This window comes from Zeus faber (assembly GCF_960531495.2).
Source record: "Zeus faber genome assembly, chromosome: 15".
NCBI lineage: Eukaryota > Metazoa > Chordata > Actinopteri > Zeiformes > Zeidae > Zeus > Zeus faber.
The window spans coordinates 9,986,298-10,004,697 of NC_137194.1; the positions used below are offsets into that span (position 1 = coordinate 9,986,298).

Genomic DNA, 18,400 nt, shown 5'->3' on the forward strand with positions numbered 1-18,400 from the left:
ATACATACATACATTGTTACTTTTTTAGTGTTTGTTTTGAAGTGAGCTGCTGTAAGCAGTAATTTCTTGAATAAAGTGTGTGGGTGTCTATCTATCTATCTATCTATCTATCTATCTGTCCATCTATCCATCTATCCATCCATCCATCCACCCATCCATCTATCTATCCATCTATCTATCTATCTATATGGACCTAAGAAATCATTGACAGATCCAGTACCTGATTTATAAAGAGATTAAATGAAAATGAAATGAAATAAAGTAAAGTGTGTGAGATAGGTGACGGGACAGTATTCTGATTCAAATGTTCAAGTTGGTGTAAAAACTACCCTAAAATTACACTTAATTTGCTCATCATTGAAATAGGATAACCTGACTGGGTATAGCTCATATCCCTGGGCTAGGCAGCTTTGTTAAATAAATACACAGAGGGATTTCTTCATACAGTCCACTCTATTGTGAGGAATATGTTGAGAATTATTTCAAAGGTTATTTGAGGGCCGCTTAAAGTAGTACAAGATTAATAATTCCAGAGCAATAATTCCAAAGAAATAACAACATTGCTGTGTTTATAGAAACACAATAGGCAATAATAATAATAATAATAATAATAATAATAATAATAAAGTCACAAGAAAAAAAAAAAAAGGAAAAAAAATGGCAATAGGCAATTAACCTATATAAAATAACAATAAACCTCTGGATCAACAATTGACACCCTGATAAAAGTAGGAAACTGTGCATGTAAGCACAATATACATTTATAAAGATCTGTATGTATATTATGCATAACAGGGTGGTTGTAACAATATCATATGTACAATATCGCAAAAGGTATTGTGGGCTGGAGGCAATCATTACACATTTTAAATCTCATTAATAAGAACAAAATATATAAAAAAGACAATATACAATAAACTATATATATATATGTATATATATATATATATATATATATATATATATATATATATTGCGAGAGAATTGTATCTGTAAATATGTGTGTAACAGGGTGTAAAGAGGTTATAACAATATAATGCCTACAGTATTGCAAAAGATACGGTGGGCTGAGGGCTCCAATAAAAGAGTAATAATTAAAAAAAAAAAAAAAAAAAAAAAAAAGATTAGACGCATTTGCCAGACACAATTAAATATGTCTAATTTTCGGCAACAAAAAAAAAAGCGTTATTATTATTATTAGTAATTTATTAGGTTTCACTGGACAAGCGAAAATGAAAATACACAAGAAGATCCCATTGAAACGGTCCTGTGTGCGGCTGCACCCAGAAGTGAACACAGCGACCCGGAAGCTGCTGCGGGCGGAGCAGGAGCACCACCAACCTTCTCCATGAGAGATCTGCTGCAAACGCAACAATCTGCACCACGACAAAAGGTATTTGTGCACCGATCTCACTGTCCGCGTTCCTTTTTTGTTTTTTTTTCCTGCCTTTCCCTCCCCCCCCCCACCCACCCCCCGTGGGGGCCATTCCGCGCCCGTGTCCAGATACGCGCGTCCGTTCCGCGCGATGCGTGTGCAGCTCCTCGATGCGCCCCTCCAAAAAGTTGCAGAATGTAAAAAAAAAAAAAAAAAAAAAAAAAAAAAATCAAAGTGGATTTTTTTTTTTTTTTTTTGTTGTTCTCCTCCTCGTCCGGGGCGGTTTGTTTGGAGGAGGAATCCACGCGTGGACGTGTGGATCCATTGTGACCTTTAGTCGATGTCGCCGTTTTATTATCACCCTGCGCGTGTTTTCGAGCCGCGTTTCGCTGCCGTTCAGTTCGGGTTTTTTTTTTTTTTTTTTTTTTTTGTGTTTTGAGGGGGGGGGGGGTGGAGGTGGAGTAGGTGGAGGAGGGGGAGGGTGATTTTATTTTTTTTTTTTTGGAAGGTGGAGGCCGTTCGAACCCGCAACCCCCCCCCCCCGTTCAACGGCGCTTCTTCCCCTCCTCGCACGCGCGTTTTGCGCCCGGCTCTCCCACCCGACAAGACGCTCGCGCTCCCCTCACGTCTCGTTTTTTTTGGGGGGGTGTGTGTGTGTGTGTGTGTGTGTGTGTGGGGGGGGGGGGGCTCTGCAGAATATGGCGTCCCGCCTTTAAAACATAAGGGCTGCCATTTTTGTTCCTCTTTTGTCTGGGAATGTTTTAACCCCCGAAAAACTGTCTGAGGGTGTCGGTGCGTCTGGGTCCGGGCTGCGGCGCCTCGTCGTTCCGCTGCCGGGGGGGTGGGGGGGGGGGGGTTCGAAGGGAGGGACACGGATGTAAACTTTACTCCTTTTCTTTTTTTTTTTCGGTGTGTGTACAAAAGAAGAACTGCACTTCTTCCCCGGTCATCCGTGGCTCCACAAACAACGGCTGCGATGTATTATTATTACTATTATTTTCATTTCGAAGGAGTGAATTGGAAAGGGCTACATTTTTTTTTTTTTTTTTTTTGGATTCAAAAAAACAAGATATAATAATAATAATAATAATAATAATAATAATAATTGTGCCCAAGGAGAAAAATAAACATTTGTGATTGAATGGTGAGGATGACCTGTTTGGGATGACATGTCTGTCGTGGCTCAGTGTTCAAGATTCTTTTGTCTTTATCGGGACGGAACTTGAAACGAGAAAAGCGCAAATGTAAGCGTTGAAATAAATCGTTAAAAAAAAAAATATATATATATATTTGTATATATATATATTTATGTGCGTATATCAACATGTATGCGTGTATTTACAGCGTCCAGCGGGGTGACGGTGTAGTGCTTGGAACAATTACCCACAATGCATTTCTTTTGACCGTACAGGAAACGTACGTGTGTGTATTTATACATTCGGGGCATTAGACAAACATTGTTATTTGAATGAATATTGTCATCGACGTTTCAACCCTCAGGTGCAAAGTCGGGGGAAAAATGATAGAGAGGGCTTGACAAATCCCCACCACTGGGGTTTCAGTTTGGTAACGGGAATAATAAAATAGGACAAAGAATAAATAATGCCTACGATTTGTTTACCTTGGTAAATACATGTCATTCACAGAAATAATCCAACTGTATTAACTTTTTCAAGTCTGATCTATATTAATAATAGTAGTATAATAATAATAATAATGGTAGTAGTAGTCATAGTAGTAGTCGTAGAATAATATTAGTATAATAATAGTAGTAATGTTATTTTTTTAACTCATGTCATACCATTTCCCATAACATTATGCATGTCCACATCTCAAATGATTGATGCCCGACTTGTCGTATTGCGTTGGACCAGAGGATAGATTAAATTGATATGTTTTTACAAACTTAAATATTAAATATGTTTCATAAAATAAACTGTATATTAATCAACATCGTAAGCTCCATTACTCTCATCATCTATAGTGAAATTCTGTCTACGCAAAGGGAAGACGTGTGACATTGTAGTTTCTTTTACGGGACGTTGTTCCGAAGGTTTTATTCAAACTACTCTGGGCGATATTGACAAAATCAAATAGTAAGATATTTTTGACAAATACCTCAATATTGATAATGTGGCAATATTTCGGGGGTGAATTTTGGTGCTTTCATAAGGTATTTACACGCACGAGAAACAATCATTAGTTCAGTAATTCGGGAATATTATTAATGTCTAAACAGTCTAATGTCTAAACTGTTAAACAGTCTATGAAGTTAAAAAAATCACTTCATTTACTGTAATGCAGCCTTAAAGACAACATTTAAAATTACTATGTAAAAAAAGTGTGTCTGTGTGTGTGAATATCATTCGCCATCAAGGGGTGGGATATATTAGGCAGCAAGTAACAGTCAGTTGTTGAAGTTGACGTGCTGGAAGCAGGAAAAATGGTCAAGCGTAAGGATCTGAGCCACTTTGACAAGGACCAAATTGTGACTATAGACGACTGGGTCAGCTTGTGGGGTGTTCCCGGTATGCAGCGGTTAGTACCTACCAAAAGTGGTCCAAGGAAGGACAACCGGCGACAGGGTCCTGGACGCCCATGGGCTCATTGATGCGCGTGGGGAGCGAAGTGTCGCCCGTCTGGTCCGATCCCACAGAAGAGCGACTGTAGCACTAATTACTGAAACAGTTAATGCTGCTATGATAGAAAGGTGTCAGAACACACAGTGCACCACAGCTTGCTGCGTATGGGGCTGTGTAGCCGCAGACCGGTCAGAGTGTCCATGATGACCCCTGACCAGCGCCGAAAAAGCGAAAGCGCGTCTGCAATGGGCACGCGAGCGTCAGAACTGGACCATGGAGCAAAGGAAGAAGTTGGCCTGGTCTGGTGAATCACATTTTGTTCTCCGTCATGTATATGGCCGGGGTTAGATCGAGGATCAGTAGGATGTGCTGGAACAACAAGCCCGATCCATGGGGGCCCCACCTTCGCAACTTCCAGGACTTAAAGGATCTGCTGCTAAAGGTCTTGGTGCCAGACACCACAGGACACCTTCAGAGGTCTTGTGGAGTCCATGCCTCCACGGGTCAGAGCTGTTTTGGCGACAGGAGGCGACAATATTAGTGGTTATTAGGGATGGTTTTAATGTTTTGTGTGTGTGTGTGTGTACACACAGTGTATATATATATTTTTTGTGTGTGTGTTTCTTACCTCAGGATGGCGGAGCCTCGATTCAACAACCCATATTTCTGGCCGCCACCGCCCTCCATGCCGGGCCAGGTATGAGCACATCGGAGGGACAGTTTGGGAGATTTAGATGTTTATACTTCTTTTCTCCTAAGGATATAAAAAAACAAGTCCTTTTAAAGAACCGAACCAAGTGTCAAATTGAGCTTTCGCCCGTTTTCTAGTCAGCACTCATATCTATTATATATATTATATATCTATTATATATATATTGATATGACATTTCAAATTCTTTATATTGTCTGACCTTTTTTGTCAAAATTACTTAATTTTGCCTAATTTTGTATTTGTTCATTCCATTTGAAAATGCAGACGCGCCATTGCTTCAACAAATACAAAATACGACAGAATTATGTACATTGGACAAAAGTATGTTAACAAAGTTGGCTTTGGGAGATGATTTTAAGGTTGTTTTCTCACCAAATCTCAGAATCAGTGTGATGTGTGCTGCTGTGTGATATGTGTGCTGACTAGTGAACCCCCCGAAACTCAGTTGGACGCCGGTTTGGTCCTTTAAGGTGCTGAAGGACATTTTTATCTTCCATTGCTGTTTGTATCCATGTGTGAATGTCTTTTCCTAGTCGTTCAGCAACATACTGATGATCCCTTACTAAAAATGGGAAAGTTACAATTAATAATTTGCCTTTGACACTTGATTATCAAAATGATCCAGACGATATCTGGTGTCATATCACAGTATCCATATTATAGCGATATATTGAGTCGGCCTTACACATGTGACAGTTCTGGTTGGAGGATGTGAACCCGGACCCTGTATTCTCAGACATCTTTTGCTTTGTTATGATTATTTTTTGGAGACACGAATGACATTCAGACACGGAGCCCGTTTTGTGTTGAGCGTGGCCCGTTAACCCTTTCAGCTGGATAACCTGGTGCTCATTAACAAGATCAAGGAGCAGCTGATGGCCGAGAAGATCCGCCCGCTGCACCTGCCTCCTACCTCCACCCCTTCCCAGCAGCCCCTGCTGGTGCCCTCCGACGGCGGCGTCCAACACGGCATGCCCATGTCCAAGCCCCAGCAAGTCCCCGGGCACCACCCCCACCCGCAGGGCTCTGGGCAGCCTGACATCGCCCTGCACGCCCGCCCCGCCTCCACCTCCGGTCCAGGTAATGGGGACAAATTTATTTGCCAAAGTGCATTTGGGAATTGGGATTTTTCTCAGGGGATTGACGCATAAAAGGTTAATGACGATTTATAAATAGGTATTTTACTTCTATTTACACAAACATACTTGTGCAATAATATATGTACAATAAAACTGTACTTTAATAGTGTATCATTATATTTTATACTAATTTCTCATTTCACTTATACAATAACTTGTGCTGTGTGTAGAATCACATTTGTATATTCTGTATTTTTATACATGTGGCTATTTTTATTATACTTATAATTATCATAATCCTCCAAATCGTGAAAAATTCTGTGTAATGTAAATGCACCTGGCGAAATAAATTAATTCAGATTCTGATTTAAAAATGACTGTGTTGATGGGTCATAGTGATATGAGGGGATTATCTGCCCTTTCCACAAGCATTTTCAGCAATTCAATTTAATTTGGAAACAACCGAAAAGGTTCAGATTCAGACTGTTCTGATGCCATGATCCTACACTGCTTTGTCCAGTACTTTCCAGGGTAAACCCATATTTGGGCCGTTGTCGACCGTCTTGCAGTCTGGTTTCCTGGTTGTTAATAAGAGTGGTATACCTCTGCATGTTTAGAAACCCACGGCAAGGAAAATTTGTCTTCCCGGTGCATTTATTTGACCCGTGAAAAATGGTGAAACAAGTGACAATGCTGAAATGTCGATTATAATTATATAGCAGCATTATCGCTCAATTCTAAAATGATTAGAAATCCGGCAACCGTTCTGTCAGTTTTGGCAACCCACAGCCGGTGGCTGTGGTCGCCAACTGGCAACCGCATCTAAAAGTCTGTGTCGCGTCCTCCTGCCTTCAGAACTGCGTGCGATGCCATTAAAATTTGTCATAATGCATTGGGTTAAAACTGCCGTCACCCCCTCACACTTCACAGAATCGAATATGGACGACAAGACAGCACTGAAGGCGAAGGGACTGTGGGAAGACTGGCACATGAGGCAGATCGGTGAGTCCACCCTCGCTCTGGCGCGGCGGTCAGCGTCGCTCTGCGGCATCACGGAGACGGAGGAGCTAAAGCGTCGCCGTTCAAGGTGCTTTTGAGTTGGCGGGAGTTTAGTAAGGGCAAGAATAGCCGTGCGGCATTTTTAAAGGAAGGCCATCTTGGCGTCGTTTCTGCACAAGCACGACCGCTCCGTTCTCCGATGGCAGAACAGGAGGCAGCTGGACCTCGAATGCCGTGACGGAGGAAGTAGAGTATAGCGGGCAGGTAGGGCGACGGCGCCAGAAATTGATTCGTTGAGCCCCGTGGGGGAAGTTGGTTCTCTGCATTGGACCGATCCTCACTATGTAGGAGCGGAGGGCAGCCACGGACGCCCGGGGGACAAAGCTCTGGAGCCACTGCCTAGGTCAAGGGCATCGGCAGGGGCGTCTAACCCTGACACGCGTGTCTTTAGGGAGGGGAGGCCGCTGGGGGGGAAACCCACGTGAACATGCAGACTCCACCCAGAGAGGCTCGAGGTGTTTTGCTGTGAGACAGTAATAAAGTATATATATAGAGACAGTATATAACATGGGTATAATTTTGAAATAGGTGGAAAAGCGTGCAAAGGCTTGGATCATTTTCAAACAAGGCGAGTGGTGTGAGGTTGCAGGCAAAGCTTGGCTGATGCTGGAAAACCCACTCAGAAAGAGCAGAGGTTCTAGATTTAAAGATGTGGCGGGAGAGCGGGAGTCCGAAGCCACGGTCCTCTTCAATTCTCACAGACTTCGGCTTTCAAAACACACCATGGAGCTGCGACTGCTCCTAGAATGTGGTTGTGACCCCTCCCCCTCCCCCACCGCAGGTTTGGCCCAGTCATCCCGACCCGAGAGCCACAGCACCTCCGAGGCCCTGACCCCGACCACGCCCACCTCCAGCCAGAACCGCATGGGCGGTGCCCCCTCCCTGAACCTCATCTCCGGGCTCGCCAGCGGGCCTGGCGTGGAGCACATGAAGGCCGGGGGCCTGGCGGGGCTCCTGGGCCCCCCGCCCAAGGCCCCCAGGGGACGCAAGAAGATAAAGGCGGAGGGGTCGTCCGGTCCGCTGCTGGTGGTGCCGTACCCGATCCTCGCGGACCAAGGGTGCATCACCATCGCGCCCAAAGAGGGAAAAACATACAGGTCAGAAAATTGGAAACAATTATTATAATTATAATAATCATATCATAATGAGTTGTACGGAATCTGCATCGGTGATTTAAACAAATCTTTGTTGTAGCTTGGTCACAAATGCAGTCTTTGATTCTTGCTTCATTTTGGCAATTAACATTTACAAAAATTTCCAATGTGGAATGAAGTGTCTATGATATTATAAAAATGGCAATGGAATGGTGGCGATATTGCAGCTATAACAATGACACTGCTAATAATAGTGATGCATGTTTTTGTGATGCACGCTAGAATTTTTTTTTTCCCGAGCCCGGCGGTACGCACCGAAAAAGCCCTAAACAGACGAGGCGTGTGGGATGCGGTATTGGCGCGGTCCGCTTCGGGTCAGACGGCGCAGCAGGCGCTCTGCAATTTATATTTGCGTTCAGATTTTCGCTCGCTCCGTATCGTCGAGACTTAAAACCAAAGTGATCGCAAGGAGAGGATGACTTAATAATCTGAATTTATTGCACAACAATAAGCTGTGTAACCAACGACCTTTGCAAATCATGAACACAGTGTGCATGATTCATTGCTGCACTTCATCTTCCTTAGCTTGGAGAAAGATGTCACCGCGGCGTCAGGGCATCATTTATTGAAATCTTCGTGCGGGTCCCCAGGTCTGTTTTCACCGACCAAAAGTGAAGATTTCATCTTTATTGAGTAAATTCTTCAATTTAAGGATTGTGGTAATTTAAAGTGACTGAAAGCAGTGGCACTTGCGTCATGTGGAGAGTTTCCCAGGCAGCGACATAGAGGTTCAGGGCTCCGGTCTTAACTTTTTTTCCACCACCGTCCTGAAAAACGATTTTAACCGTCCCAAAGTCAATGCAACCCGTCCCAAAATCAAAGCGTTGTTTCTTTACCGTATGGTTGTTAGTGGCGTCATAAAAACACTATTAAAATGTTTAGGAAATAAATTATTCTATTTATTTTGCTCCATTCCAAGTAATGTGTTTAGAACAGAATTCTAGATTTTTATTAAAAAATAAATAGAACAAGGTTGCACATGACGAGGTGGGACTTTTGCTTTTCTTGGCTCCCAGCAGAGAACAGCAGAATGACCAGTCAACATTAACAATAATTAAAGGGTTTTTTTTACATGAATGAAACCAATATTCTTTTTGAGGTCGTGCACTTGTTCAAAAGCCTCTGAGATGTCACAGATTTACATCTCTATTTTCATACAAATGTTATGTATTATTGTCTGATTCTATCACATATTTCCTTATATGTTTTCGCTTTGTTTTGATATTTCCCTTCATATCAAATTATTACATTTTAAATAAGAACATAATTATAACATTCAGTTATTTTTTTATATCTAACATCTTGTGAATAAAATGACCTAGTAATATAAACATACATATTTTTTTTTTTTATCTTACATTTTATTATTATTGTTTTTATTATTCCCCTAATTTTATTTTTCATCACCATCTTCCTACTTATTTTGCTGCTGTGACCTGAATTTGCCCACAAGGACTATGAAAAAAAAAGTTAGATCTCATCCTCATCCTATCTTGCTGAAGCTGGGGCCCCCTGGAACCTCTTGAAGGACCATCCGGGGGGGTCCTTGCACCCTGCCTGGAGAACGCCGCTCTCGACACTTAGCGGCGGGCTGGCTTTCTGGGATAAAAAAAGAAAATGCCCCCCCTTTTCCTCCCCCGCAGGTGCAAGGTGTGCCCGCTGACCTTCTTCACCAAGTCGGAGATGCAGATGCACTCCAAGTCGCACACGGAGGCCAAGCCGCATAAGTGTCCCCACTGCTCCAAGTCGTTCGCCAACGCCTCGTACCTGGCGCAGCACCTGCGCATCCACCTGGGCATCAAGCCGTACCACTGCTCCTACTGCGAGAACTCCTTCCGCCAGCTGTCGCACCTGCAGCAGCACACCAGGTCACTCTCCCAGCGCATGACTCCGCAAATGCATTTTTTTTTAAATAATAATGACGATAATAATCATCATAGATATAGCTGCAGGCAGCAGTACGCCGAGAGGGGGGGGTCGTGTTGGGTACAGTTCTCCGGGTTCTCTGGAACGCGGCACCATTTTCCCCCGGTTTGCCGTCTCCTGGTCGCTGGTCTGAACATCCCGCCGCTGGACCAATCAGATTGCTTCGAGGTTCTTCTACTTCCGGTTAAAAAAAAAAAAAAAAAAAAAATGACAACAGCTTTTCACAAATTTCTGCTCCGGGTGTAGATGCGCGTCGATCGGACTCGGGCAACGAGACGTCCGAAACGGCTGCGGTTGTCACGAGACCTCGACGGCGTCTCTGCGTGCTGCGATTGTCGCGTTCCAGATACTTTTAGCCCAGAGAGACGCCCGAAAAATCCCAGCGATAACGGTAGGGATTGATAGCTGCAGGCAGACACGGGGTCCAGGATGCTCTGTGTGAGGACAGGACGTGCGAGGCCTGTTTGCAACGCTGTGGATGACATACAGCCAAGTAGTTTGTTTGTCAGGGAATACACACGTAGTAAGTGATATTTCTAATCTCAAGAAATGCATAGTGTGTAATGTGTTGTAAACTGTCGATTATAAGAGAATAGTTGGAAAATAAAATCTCTCTCTCTCTCTCTCTCTCTCTCTCTCTCTCTCTCTCTCTCTCTCTCTCTCTCTCTCTCTCTCTCTCTCTCTCTCTCTCTCTCTCTCTCTCTCTCTCTCTCTCTCTCTCTCTCTCTCTCTCTCTCTCTCTCTCTCTCTCGGCCACACCCGCCGACTTGATGTGGTGCAAATGGCTGAGGGTGGGGGAGAAGGCAAAATGGAGGAGGAAGCGCGACGAGTGGAAGTGTCGTTTCACTGAACAGTTGGTGAAAACAGTTTGACAAAACAACAAAAAGGCCAAAATACAGCAGTGTGTTTGCACGTCTTCCACCGTGTAGTACTTGTTGCCGAACACAAATGGGGGCCTCCTGAGAAGTTGTGACGATTAACTTGTTTTTCAGTTTTCGCATTTCCTTGCGGTCGTTGATTCAGCGGTTTTTCCAGAGATTTCGCTCTGAGGTTTCGGAAAGTATTTGTCTTTTGACCTGTACAGATGAAATGATTTCTCTTGGATTACTGCTATTGAATTCACGTAATTCTCAACTAATTCGAATTCTCTCTCCTTTCATCGCAATTTCAACCCTAAATGAGTCCAGCGGCGTGGGGCCAGGGGCGTGTGCACAGCGCCACACATTTGGCATCGGCCACTTTCCTGATGATACGTCACATTTTTATGTTTGTACGACTGTGATATTAACATGTATTTTCCAAGATCCGTTCCAATCTGGTAAACGATATTACAAGTGTGAATCAGTCACATTCAATGTGAATTTTGCCAAATGTTTTCGGTTCACTCGAGCTCTCGCTCATCCGCTCACGGGTGTTTTTGTTCACAGATTGAGACTCGGACCCTTGAGTCAGTGTCAAGCGAAAGCCGACAAACGGCTCATTTTGCCGGGGTGACTCCCCAGTCCCTTAAAAAGATTGGTCCTCTGCGAGCCTCCCGTCACTAATTTCCCGACCCCTTTGACTTTGCCGCAGAATCCACACTGGTGATCGGCCTTATAAGTGCGCCCACCCCGGATGTGAAAAGGCTTTTACTCAGCTCTCCAATCTCCAGGTCAGAACGCCGTCACGCAGCTCCATTCCAACTGTAAAGCAGTGAGAAAGATAAAAAAAAAAAAGATAACCAATGAACATGGTCGTACGATTAACATCTCATGTTTTTTTTTCTCTCCCCCTCTCCCTGAACAGTCCCACCAGAGGCAGCACAATAAAGACAAGCCGTATAAATGTCCCAACTGCTACCGTGCCTACTCGGACTCGGCGTCATTGCAGATCCACTTGTCGGCGCACGCCATCAAAAACGCTAAAGCCTACTGCTGTAGTATGTGTGGACGGGCTTACACCTCAGTGAGTGCAGCGCACATTTTTGGCTTTATTCTTCTCTCCGCGCACTTCAACGGTATCTTCAACAAGGTTGACATGCACGCCACATTTTTCAAGTCGCCTCTGTGACGCACAGAGGCACGTGTATATGTCGATCTTGGAAAGCGTCGGGGTAGGATCCCTGTTCAGGCATTGGTCCAAGCGACCGGGGGGCGAAGCGTCGTACCCTAGAAGTCTAATCTCACAGATTTTTGTCAAGAGCATTGGAATTTGAGGTTTATTGATTAATTTTAATTCATTCAAATGATCTGAATTATTTAATTTTTTTTCACAAGAGAATACATTATTTGCACTTAAACTGTATAAGAGAGAGGAAAAAAAAACAATAGAACCAGGAATAGTAAAACTCGAAATAGTTGTACTTATAATAGTTACATTGTTTTTGCATACACATCTCAGTTTGTTGACTTTAAAACCGGTTGATCTGGCAGGGTGTCTGCAGGTGCTTTTTAGACTGTCTCGATCTTTTTGACAAACATGGGGCTTAAAGAGTTGTGAAATGCTCTCAAATTCAACATCAGGGATTCATCCGATTTTATTTATCCATGTATATGTTTATATATATACACACACACACACTATACTTATATAGTCGAGTCCTTCTGCTTCAGAGTCAGCATGTCTGATGTTGAAAACCCTAAACCTACAGCTCAACCTAATACTTACCTGTACTAGAACCCAACTCACTCTACCTGTCGAGAGAAATACATGGTAATCATTGTAATTACCTAAAAAAACGAAACTGGGTGGATTTATTCCAGTTCCTAATCACTTACCCTTATATCTGACCTGAAGGAAACATTTTTAGAACATCCCTCATTCTACCAAATACTTACCTCTCCACGCCAAATATACGGAACTTTACTCGTAACAGTTAATTGAACAAGAGGCGATTTGTCCAAAAATCTTTTAAAGCCTTAATTATCTGGAACCTGCAGACAGCCTGGATTGCGTATCTGTTTGTGTTATTGATTGAATTTTAAAATTTTTTATTATTTTATTTTATTAACCTTTTTCTCCTTCCGTCCCTTTTTTTTAGGAGACCTACCTTATGAAGCACATGTCCAAACACACGGTGGTGGAGCACCTAGTGAGCCACCAGTCCCCTCAAAGAACTGAGTCCCCCAGCATCCCCATACGCATCTCTCTCATCTGAGCTCCCCACGTCTGTTTTCTTGTTTTTTGGTTTTTTTTGGGATTCCTAGTTCACGTTAGAGCTGCACTCACGACTGCCGACGCGAGCATTCAGTCGGCGGACCCCCCCATTGATCTGTCTTTGGCACGGACCATCTGTCGAAACGAGCACGGCGCGTTTTTTTTTTTGTTTTGTTTTTTTTTGCTTTTGTCCATGAATGTAAAGGATTCAGTCAGCGAGATATTATTACACAGAATGAAGTGGCCGGGAATGTCTTACGTCAGATTCAATAAGCACTTTCATAGGCGTCATGTAAACTGCCTGACGCATTGGCCCCTCAAATTGACAATTTTGTTTTTATTTTTTTTTATTTTTTATATACCATTTAATGGGTTTTTCCTCCAAATGTGCCAGATGATATTAGCCCTTATAAAGAATTAAAAAAATTTGTAAAGTAAAAAAGAATGAGAGAGAGAAAAAAAAAAAAAAAAAGGTTTGCTGGGTGTATTCTGGAGACATCCAAAGATAATCTTAAAGCACTTTCAAGGCCTTGTGGTTTTGGCTCGCGTTGTTTTAACCTCGTCGGATGGAAAAGCCAGAAGGCGTCACTTTGGGGCAGCTAGGAGTTCTGACTGTCCAAACTTAAGTCTTTTGTTACTTTTTTTTTTTTTTTTCCCTTCTTCCTCAAAAATAATTAACTTTATGTTGCTTATATAAATATATATACGTTTACAGGGTAATTTAAATCAAAACGATGAGAAAGGCAATCGGTAGATGACAATTTCAAAATAACATTGTATTCAAACGGCATTAAAAGGGGAATTCCACGGCAAAGCGTGGGAAGCCTGCAAATGTGTGGCTGGCAAACATAAAAAGACATCCTTGTAATATTCAGTTTTATACTCTGAAAACATCAAGTGAAAAGGCATGGATTTATTTTTTTAAAACATGGTGAGTTTGAATTTAATCTGTAGGCTAAATTTACCAGTATATTGTGATAAACATGCAGCGGACCGTGTTAAATTGTCTGGCGGCCAAGATGTGGCCCCCGGGCAAGTGGTTTGAGGCTCCCTGCTCTAGCTCAGCTCCATAGCCTGATGTCATTCTGTAGACAAGCGAGACCGGAGTGGATTTCCCCTTTAAACTATCAAAAAAAAGTTACAGGATGTATGAAATTTAATTGCCACGGTCTAAAGACAACGTTTGAAGATATTTGAGATGTTCCGACGTCAAAGTAAATAGTGCCATATGAACCTTATTAAGGTTGTTTTTTTTTTGGTTGTTTTGGTTTCATTTTTCTTCGAAGATTTGTTTTTAATGTTAACTTGCAATGTTTTGCCCATTTACACTTTATGAACCATCTTTCTGATCAGTCACACATTGCACTTGTATCATCTTGTTTTCAAACTTACTAAAATCTGAATCAAGTTAGAAGTCAATAAAACAAACAAAAAAAACAAAAACAAAAACAGAAAAAAAACAAAGCTCAATATTGGACCAAAATGTGAAAGTGTTCTGTCCGGATAGAGTATTTTTTTATACTCCATATTAAAAGCAAAAAACAAAAAAAAAAAAACATTTTAACAAGCTTTACCCATGTGAACTGAATTGCAGTTTGAGGCTTATTCCATTTGCCGCCATGGCAATGTAGGCGTGTTGCTTATCTTTCAACTCTTTTTCCATCGTTGTTTTTTTTGTTTTTGTTTTTGGTTTTTTTTTTACGTATCCTTTCCTCGTACACAGTATTGTTTGATGTATTTTTACTGTAACCTTTAAGCTCTGGTTGCTCTGGATGGTACGAACAGGAAGCCCTGTGTTCTCGCAGGGCGCAGATGAACGGTGCTATGAGCAGACTCGCAGTTTGAGATGGTGTTGAGAGATAGTGTAAAATACATATACAGTATATAGTATGTTTTCAAAATTAAAAAAAAGAAAGAAAGAAAAATAAATACTCAAGCCACTGGCCTGAAAAAAATAAAATAAAAATACAAATCACACACATTTTACGCCAACAACAGACCCTGCCTCTTCAACTTCTTCTCTCTTTTGAGATAATGGGGGAATTGTACATGTTGCTGTACTGTAAAACATGTTAACTCATTTATAGAACCTATTTTCTGTTTTCATAAACCTTTCTATTTGGGTTTTTGTAAAAGGTATGTTTCTGTATGGACTTACTGTAATGATTTTAGTCTACCTGTATGTTATTAATATCCATGTTTTACACCAGTTATTTACGTATAAGCCTTAACTGTTTTCTCACGCCATGACCATTACTTTCCATTACCCTGTATTGTGTTTTTTGCAGTATTCAGTCGTGTTGACATGTTTTTATTTTATTATTATTATTATTTTTATGTTTTCCTTCCGCATGGAGTACCCGAGATGTAATCTGTATGATAACCGTTTAACCCATGTTCTCTATCAAAAGATATGGCGTAGATTTATTACACTTTTTCCTGTCTTGCATTGTGGTTTCATATACAGTTTCTAGACAACTAAATATGCACAGCCAGGACTGAGAAGTAAAACTAAAAATATCAATGTTAAAACAAAAAAAACAACGAAAAAAAAACAAAAACAAAAAAAACAAAACATCTTTGTATCTTTACCTTGTTTTAATAAACAGACTGTTATAAACGCCCATTAATGCCTATTTTGTATATAAAGCTGAATTAAATATATATATTTTTTAATGTGGCAATCCATAAGATCCTCTGTTTGGTGGATTACACTACAAGTCCCATAATTCTGTTCAAAACTGCAACTTTTATTTTTTATTTTTTCCAACGTCCAGGTTGACCCTCGTCTTCTCTCTCAAATGCTTTCCTTTCACCAAAGTTAACATTTTTCCGATCAATTTGTGTTTGTAACTCGCTAATCTGCTTTATCAAATTCACCGTGGCTGACTTTCACATTCACAGCAGGAAAGGCGGACACCGCCACCAACAATGGAAACTCTTCATAGAGGAGCACAGCCATAAGGCAAACTGAATGGCGGTTTCAAAAACCAAAATGGCAGTCAAACTAAATATGGGATGAATATCAAATATGGGATTCTCTTATGGATTCGCACTTTAATGCATACAAATAATATTCAAAGGAACTTCCAGCCAGGGCTTCCCCTCCGGACTTCTGGGCTCTGTACAATTCACTTCAAATGCGTACAAAAACAAGGAACACTGACTTTGCATAATACAAAACAACTACAGGTTGCAAAAAAAAATATGAATATGTGACCTTTTTATTTAGGAAAATAGGTTTCTATTTGAAAAACAAACATTTTACATACATATACATACATGGGCAGTTCCAAACACAAGTGATTATCGCCCATAACATGTCCTTACATTCCAATGTACACAAACGTCACAAAGTTAAATACTTATCTTAAGTCATAATTTTAGGCATATCGATGGCACATGGACAAAATCAGCAGTGGCTTCATAAATTAAAAACTTGCCATTTATAGCCGTGTGAGAAAAAAAAAAACTAACAAAAAAAAAAAACCTTGACTAGTCGCTATGAATCATATAAAATAGATGCATATTTAGAGGCCGTCTCTAGAAGGCACCGCAGACCTCTCTCCCGCGAGAAGAGTGTCGTACGTCGCCCCATTTCAAATACAAGACCTTTCTAATCTCCCTTCAGCCTTTTTCTGTGTAAACATCGTCAAATATTCGTTATATATTTGGAACCGCCTGGATTATTACCTTTTCATGTTGAATATTTGTGCCACGAGCTAAGGTTGGGCGAGCCTTGTGAATACTTGGCGTGGCTTGGGCTGCCGAGCTCCCTTGCAGGCTGTTTCTAGGCTAAGAGAATCTCCGACAAATGCCAAACTCGAGCCGCTCCACATCCATATCAAATACTTTCCGCTTTTTTAGTGGCAGTACCGCGACGTTTAAGATGAATGTCGCCAACCCAATCCCAGGCTTCTTTTCATATAAAACTCTTACTGGGTTTCTAACTAAAGTGGGTTAATAAAAGAAAATAATAATAATAATAATAATAATAATAATAATAATAATAATAATGCCTTATTTCGATTATAATGCTCTTTATGCTCTGCTACATTTATATTTTGTCACGTGGACAACATCAACTTTCCCTCTTTTCTAAAGTGCTCTATTCAAAACCAGTTCCATTTGATTGTACGGCGTGACATCAGTCACACTTTAGTAGCCTGGCATCGCCACACCAATTCTCAAATGCGTATTAGTCAGCAATCTTTGTTCGTTTTTGATTTCCAAGAGGCATTACCAACGGGCGCTGACCAAAATGTCTCCGGACGCGACTGGATGAACCTACAACCAATCAGAGCAACGAAACGTGTGACGTAGCTGCGGAGCGGGTGAGTTGGTAAATGAAGACTTTTACCAAATCCTGTCGGGAGGTAGGGACAACACGTCTTTCTTCTCGATCGGAATCGGAATCAATTCGACTGAATCCCAGGCTGGAGAAAATGGCCCCGCAATGATTGAACGTGCCTGTTATCCCTTCACAAAATGTGCGCGTGAACGAGACGACGGCATCCTCAAGCGAGACAGCACCTTGCGCTGCATCTCATACTTGAGTGTTTCCTCTTACAGTGGGTTATTACATTGTATTGCAGGTGTTAAACCTCTTTATTGCAAGACGACGTGATGGTAGAAACACATTAGCACTCAGCCGAGGGAAAGATTGCCACGCTGAAATCCCAGAAGGCCGAGCCCAGCTGTCAAAGGGCTCCAGTACAAACTACAAGCTGTCGGACTTCCTCTTGTTCTGTCGACTGAATTAAAGGGCGCGCTCGACGTCCCCCCCCCCCCCGGTTCTGCGCGGCGTTTCGGCCTTATCAATGGATATGATTGGTTGTAGAAAAAAAAAAAAAAAAAAACAATCGCCCGTGGCGCCTGTGACCTCACCCGTTGGTTCCTGATGGGGATATTTGAAGCCTCCCGTGGACTGAAACCGCCAGGCAGGCGGCAGAAGGGAGAAATACGGCAACCTCTGAGGCCGACTACACACCCAAGTTGACCTCTCTTTAGGTGGACGCTCTTTCTGGAACAATAACTTTCAAAGTCACAACCCGGACACCCAGTGGAGGATGTCAACTTGGCTGTAGCGATCCTTAACTCTTAAGGAACAAATGTAATGACTCTGTATTTCTAGCGAGAAACTTCTACTTTTTCCATTGACTTCCGTTCAGGAATTCCATTTCTGAAGCGTCACCTAGCGGCCTAGTGGTGATTCGCCGAACTGCAGTTTAAAGCACTTCCGCGTCGGCTTCAACACGCGGCGGTAATGGCAGCTGCTTGGTTATGAGGAGCCTTTTACTGGAAGTACCATACGTCAGTAGCCGATTAATACAGATGGTAGGGCAGCAACGAAGCATAGTTGCTGTAGTAGTTCCCGG

The 18,400-nt window shown here is 42.0% G+C and overlaps 1 protein-coding gene across 1 annotated transcript; it reads left to right on the forward strand.

The window, feature by feature from the left end:
- The first annotated feature begins 1,326 nt into the window (after positions 1-1,326).
- Positions 1,327-13,037, forward strand: znf362b (zinc finger protein 362b). Its single transcript, XM_080014732.1, has 9 exons — positions 1,327-1,393; positions 4,591-4,654; positions 5,503-5,749; positions 6,679-6,750; positions 7,589-7,904; positions 9,605-9,829; positions 11,460-11,538; positions 11,673-11,831; positions 12,907-13,037. The coding sequence occupies exons 2-9, from the start codon at positions 4,592-4,594 to the stop codon at positions 13,021-13,023; spliced, it is 1,278 nt and encodes a 425-aa protein (XP_079870858.1). The 5' UTR covers positions 1,327-1,393; position 4,591; the 3' UTR covers positions 13,024-13,037.
- Positions 13,038-18,400: the final 5,363 nt, after the last annotated feature.

Bases quoted from the DNA above. Each gene is read 5' to 3' on its own strand.
- znf362b (XM_080014732.1), top strand. From the start codon at position 4,592: ATGGCGGAGCCTCGATTCAACAACCCATATTTCTGGCCGCCACCGCCC. The intron at 6,751-7,588 runs GTGAGTCCACCC...CCCCCACCGCAG, and splicing joins CTGGCACATGAGGCAGATCG to GTTTGGCCCAGTCATCCCGA. The intron at 7,905-9,604 runs GTCAGAAAATTG...CCTCCCCCGCAG, and splicing joins AAAGAGGGAAAAACATACAG to GTGCAAGGTGTGCCCGCTGA.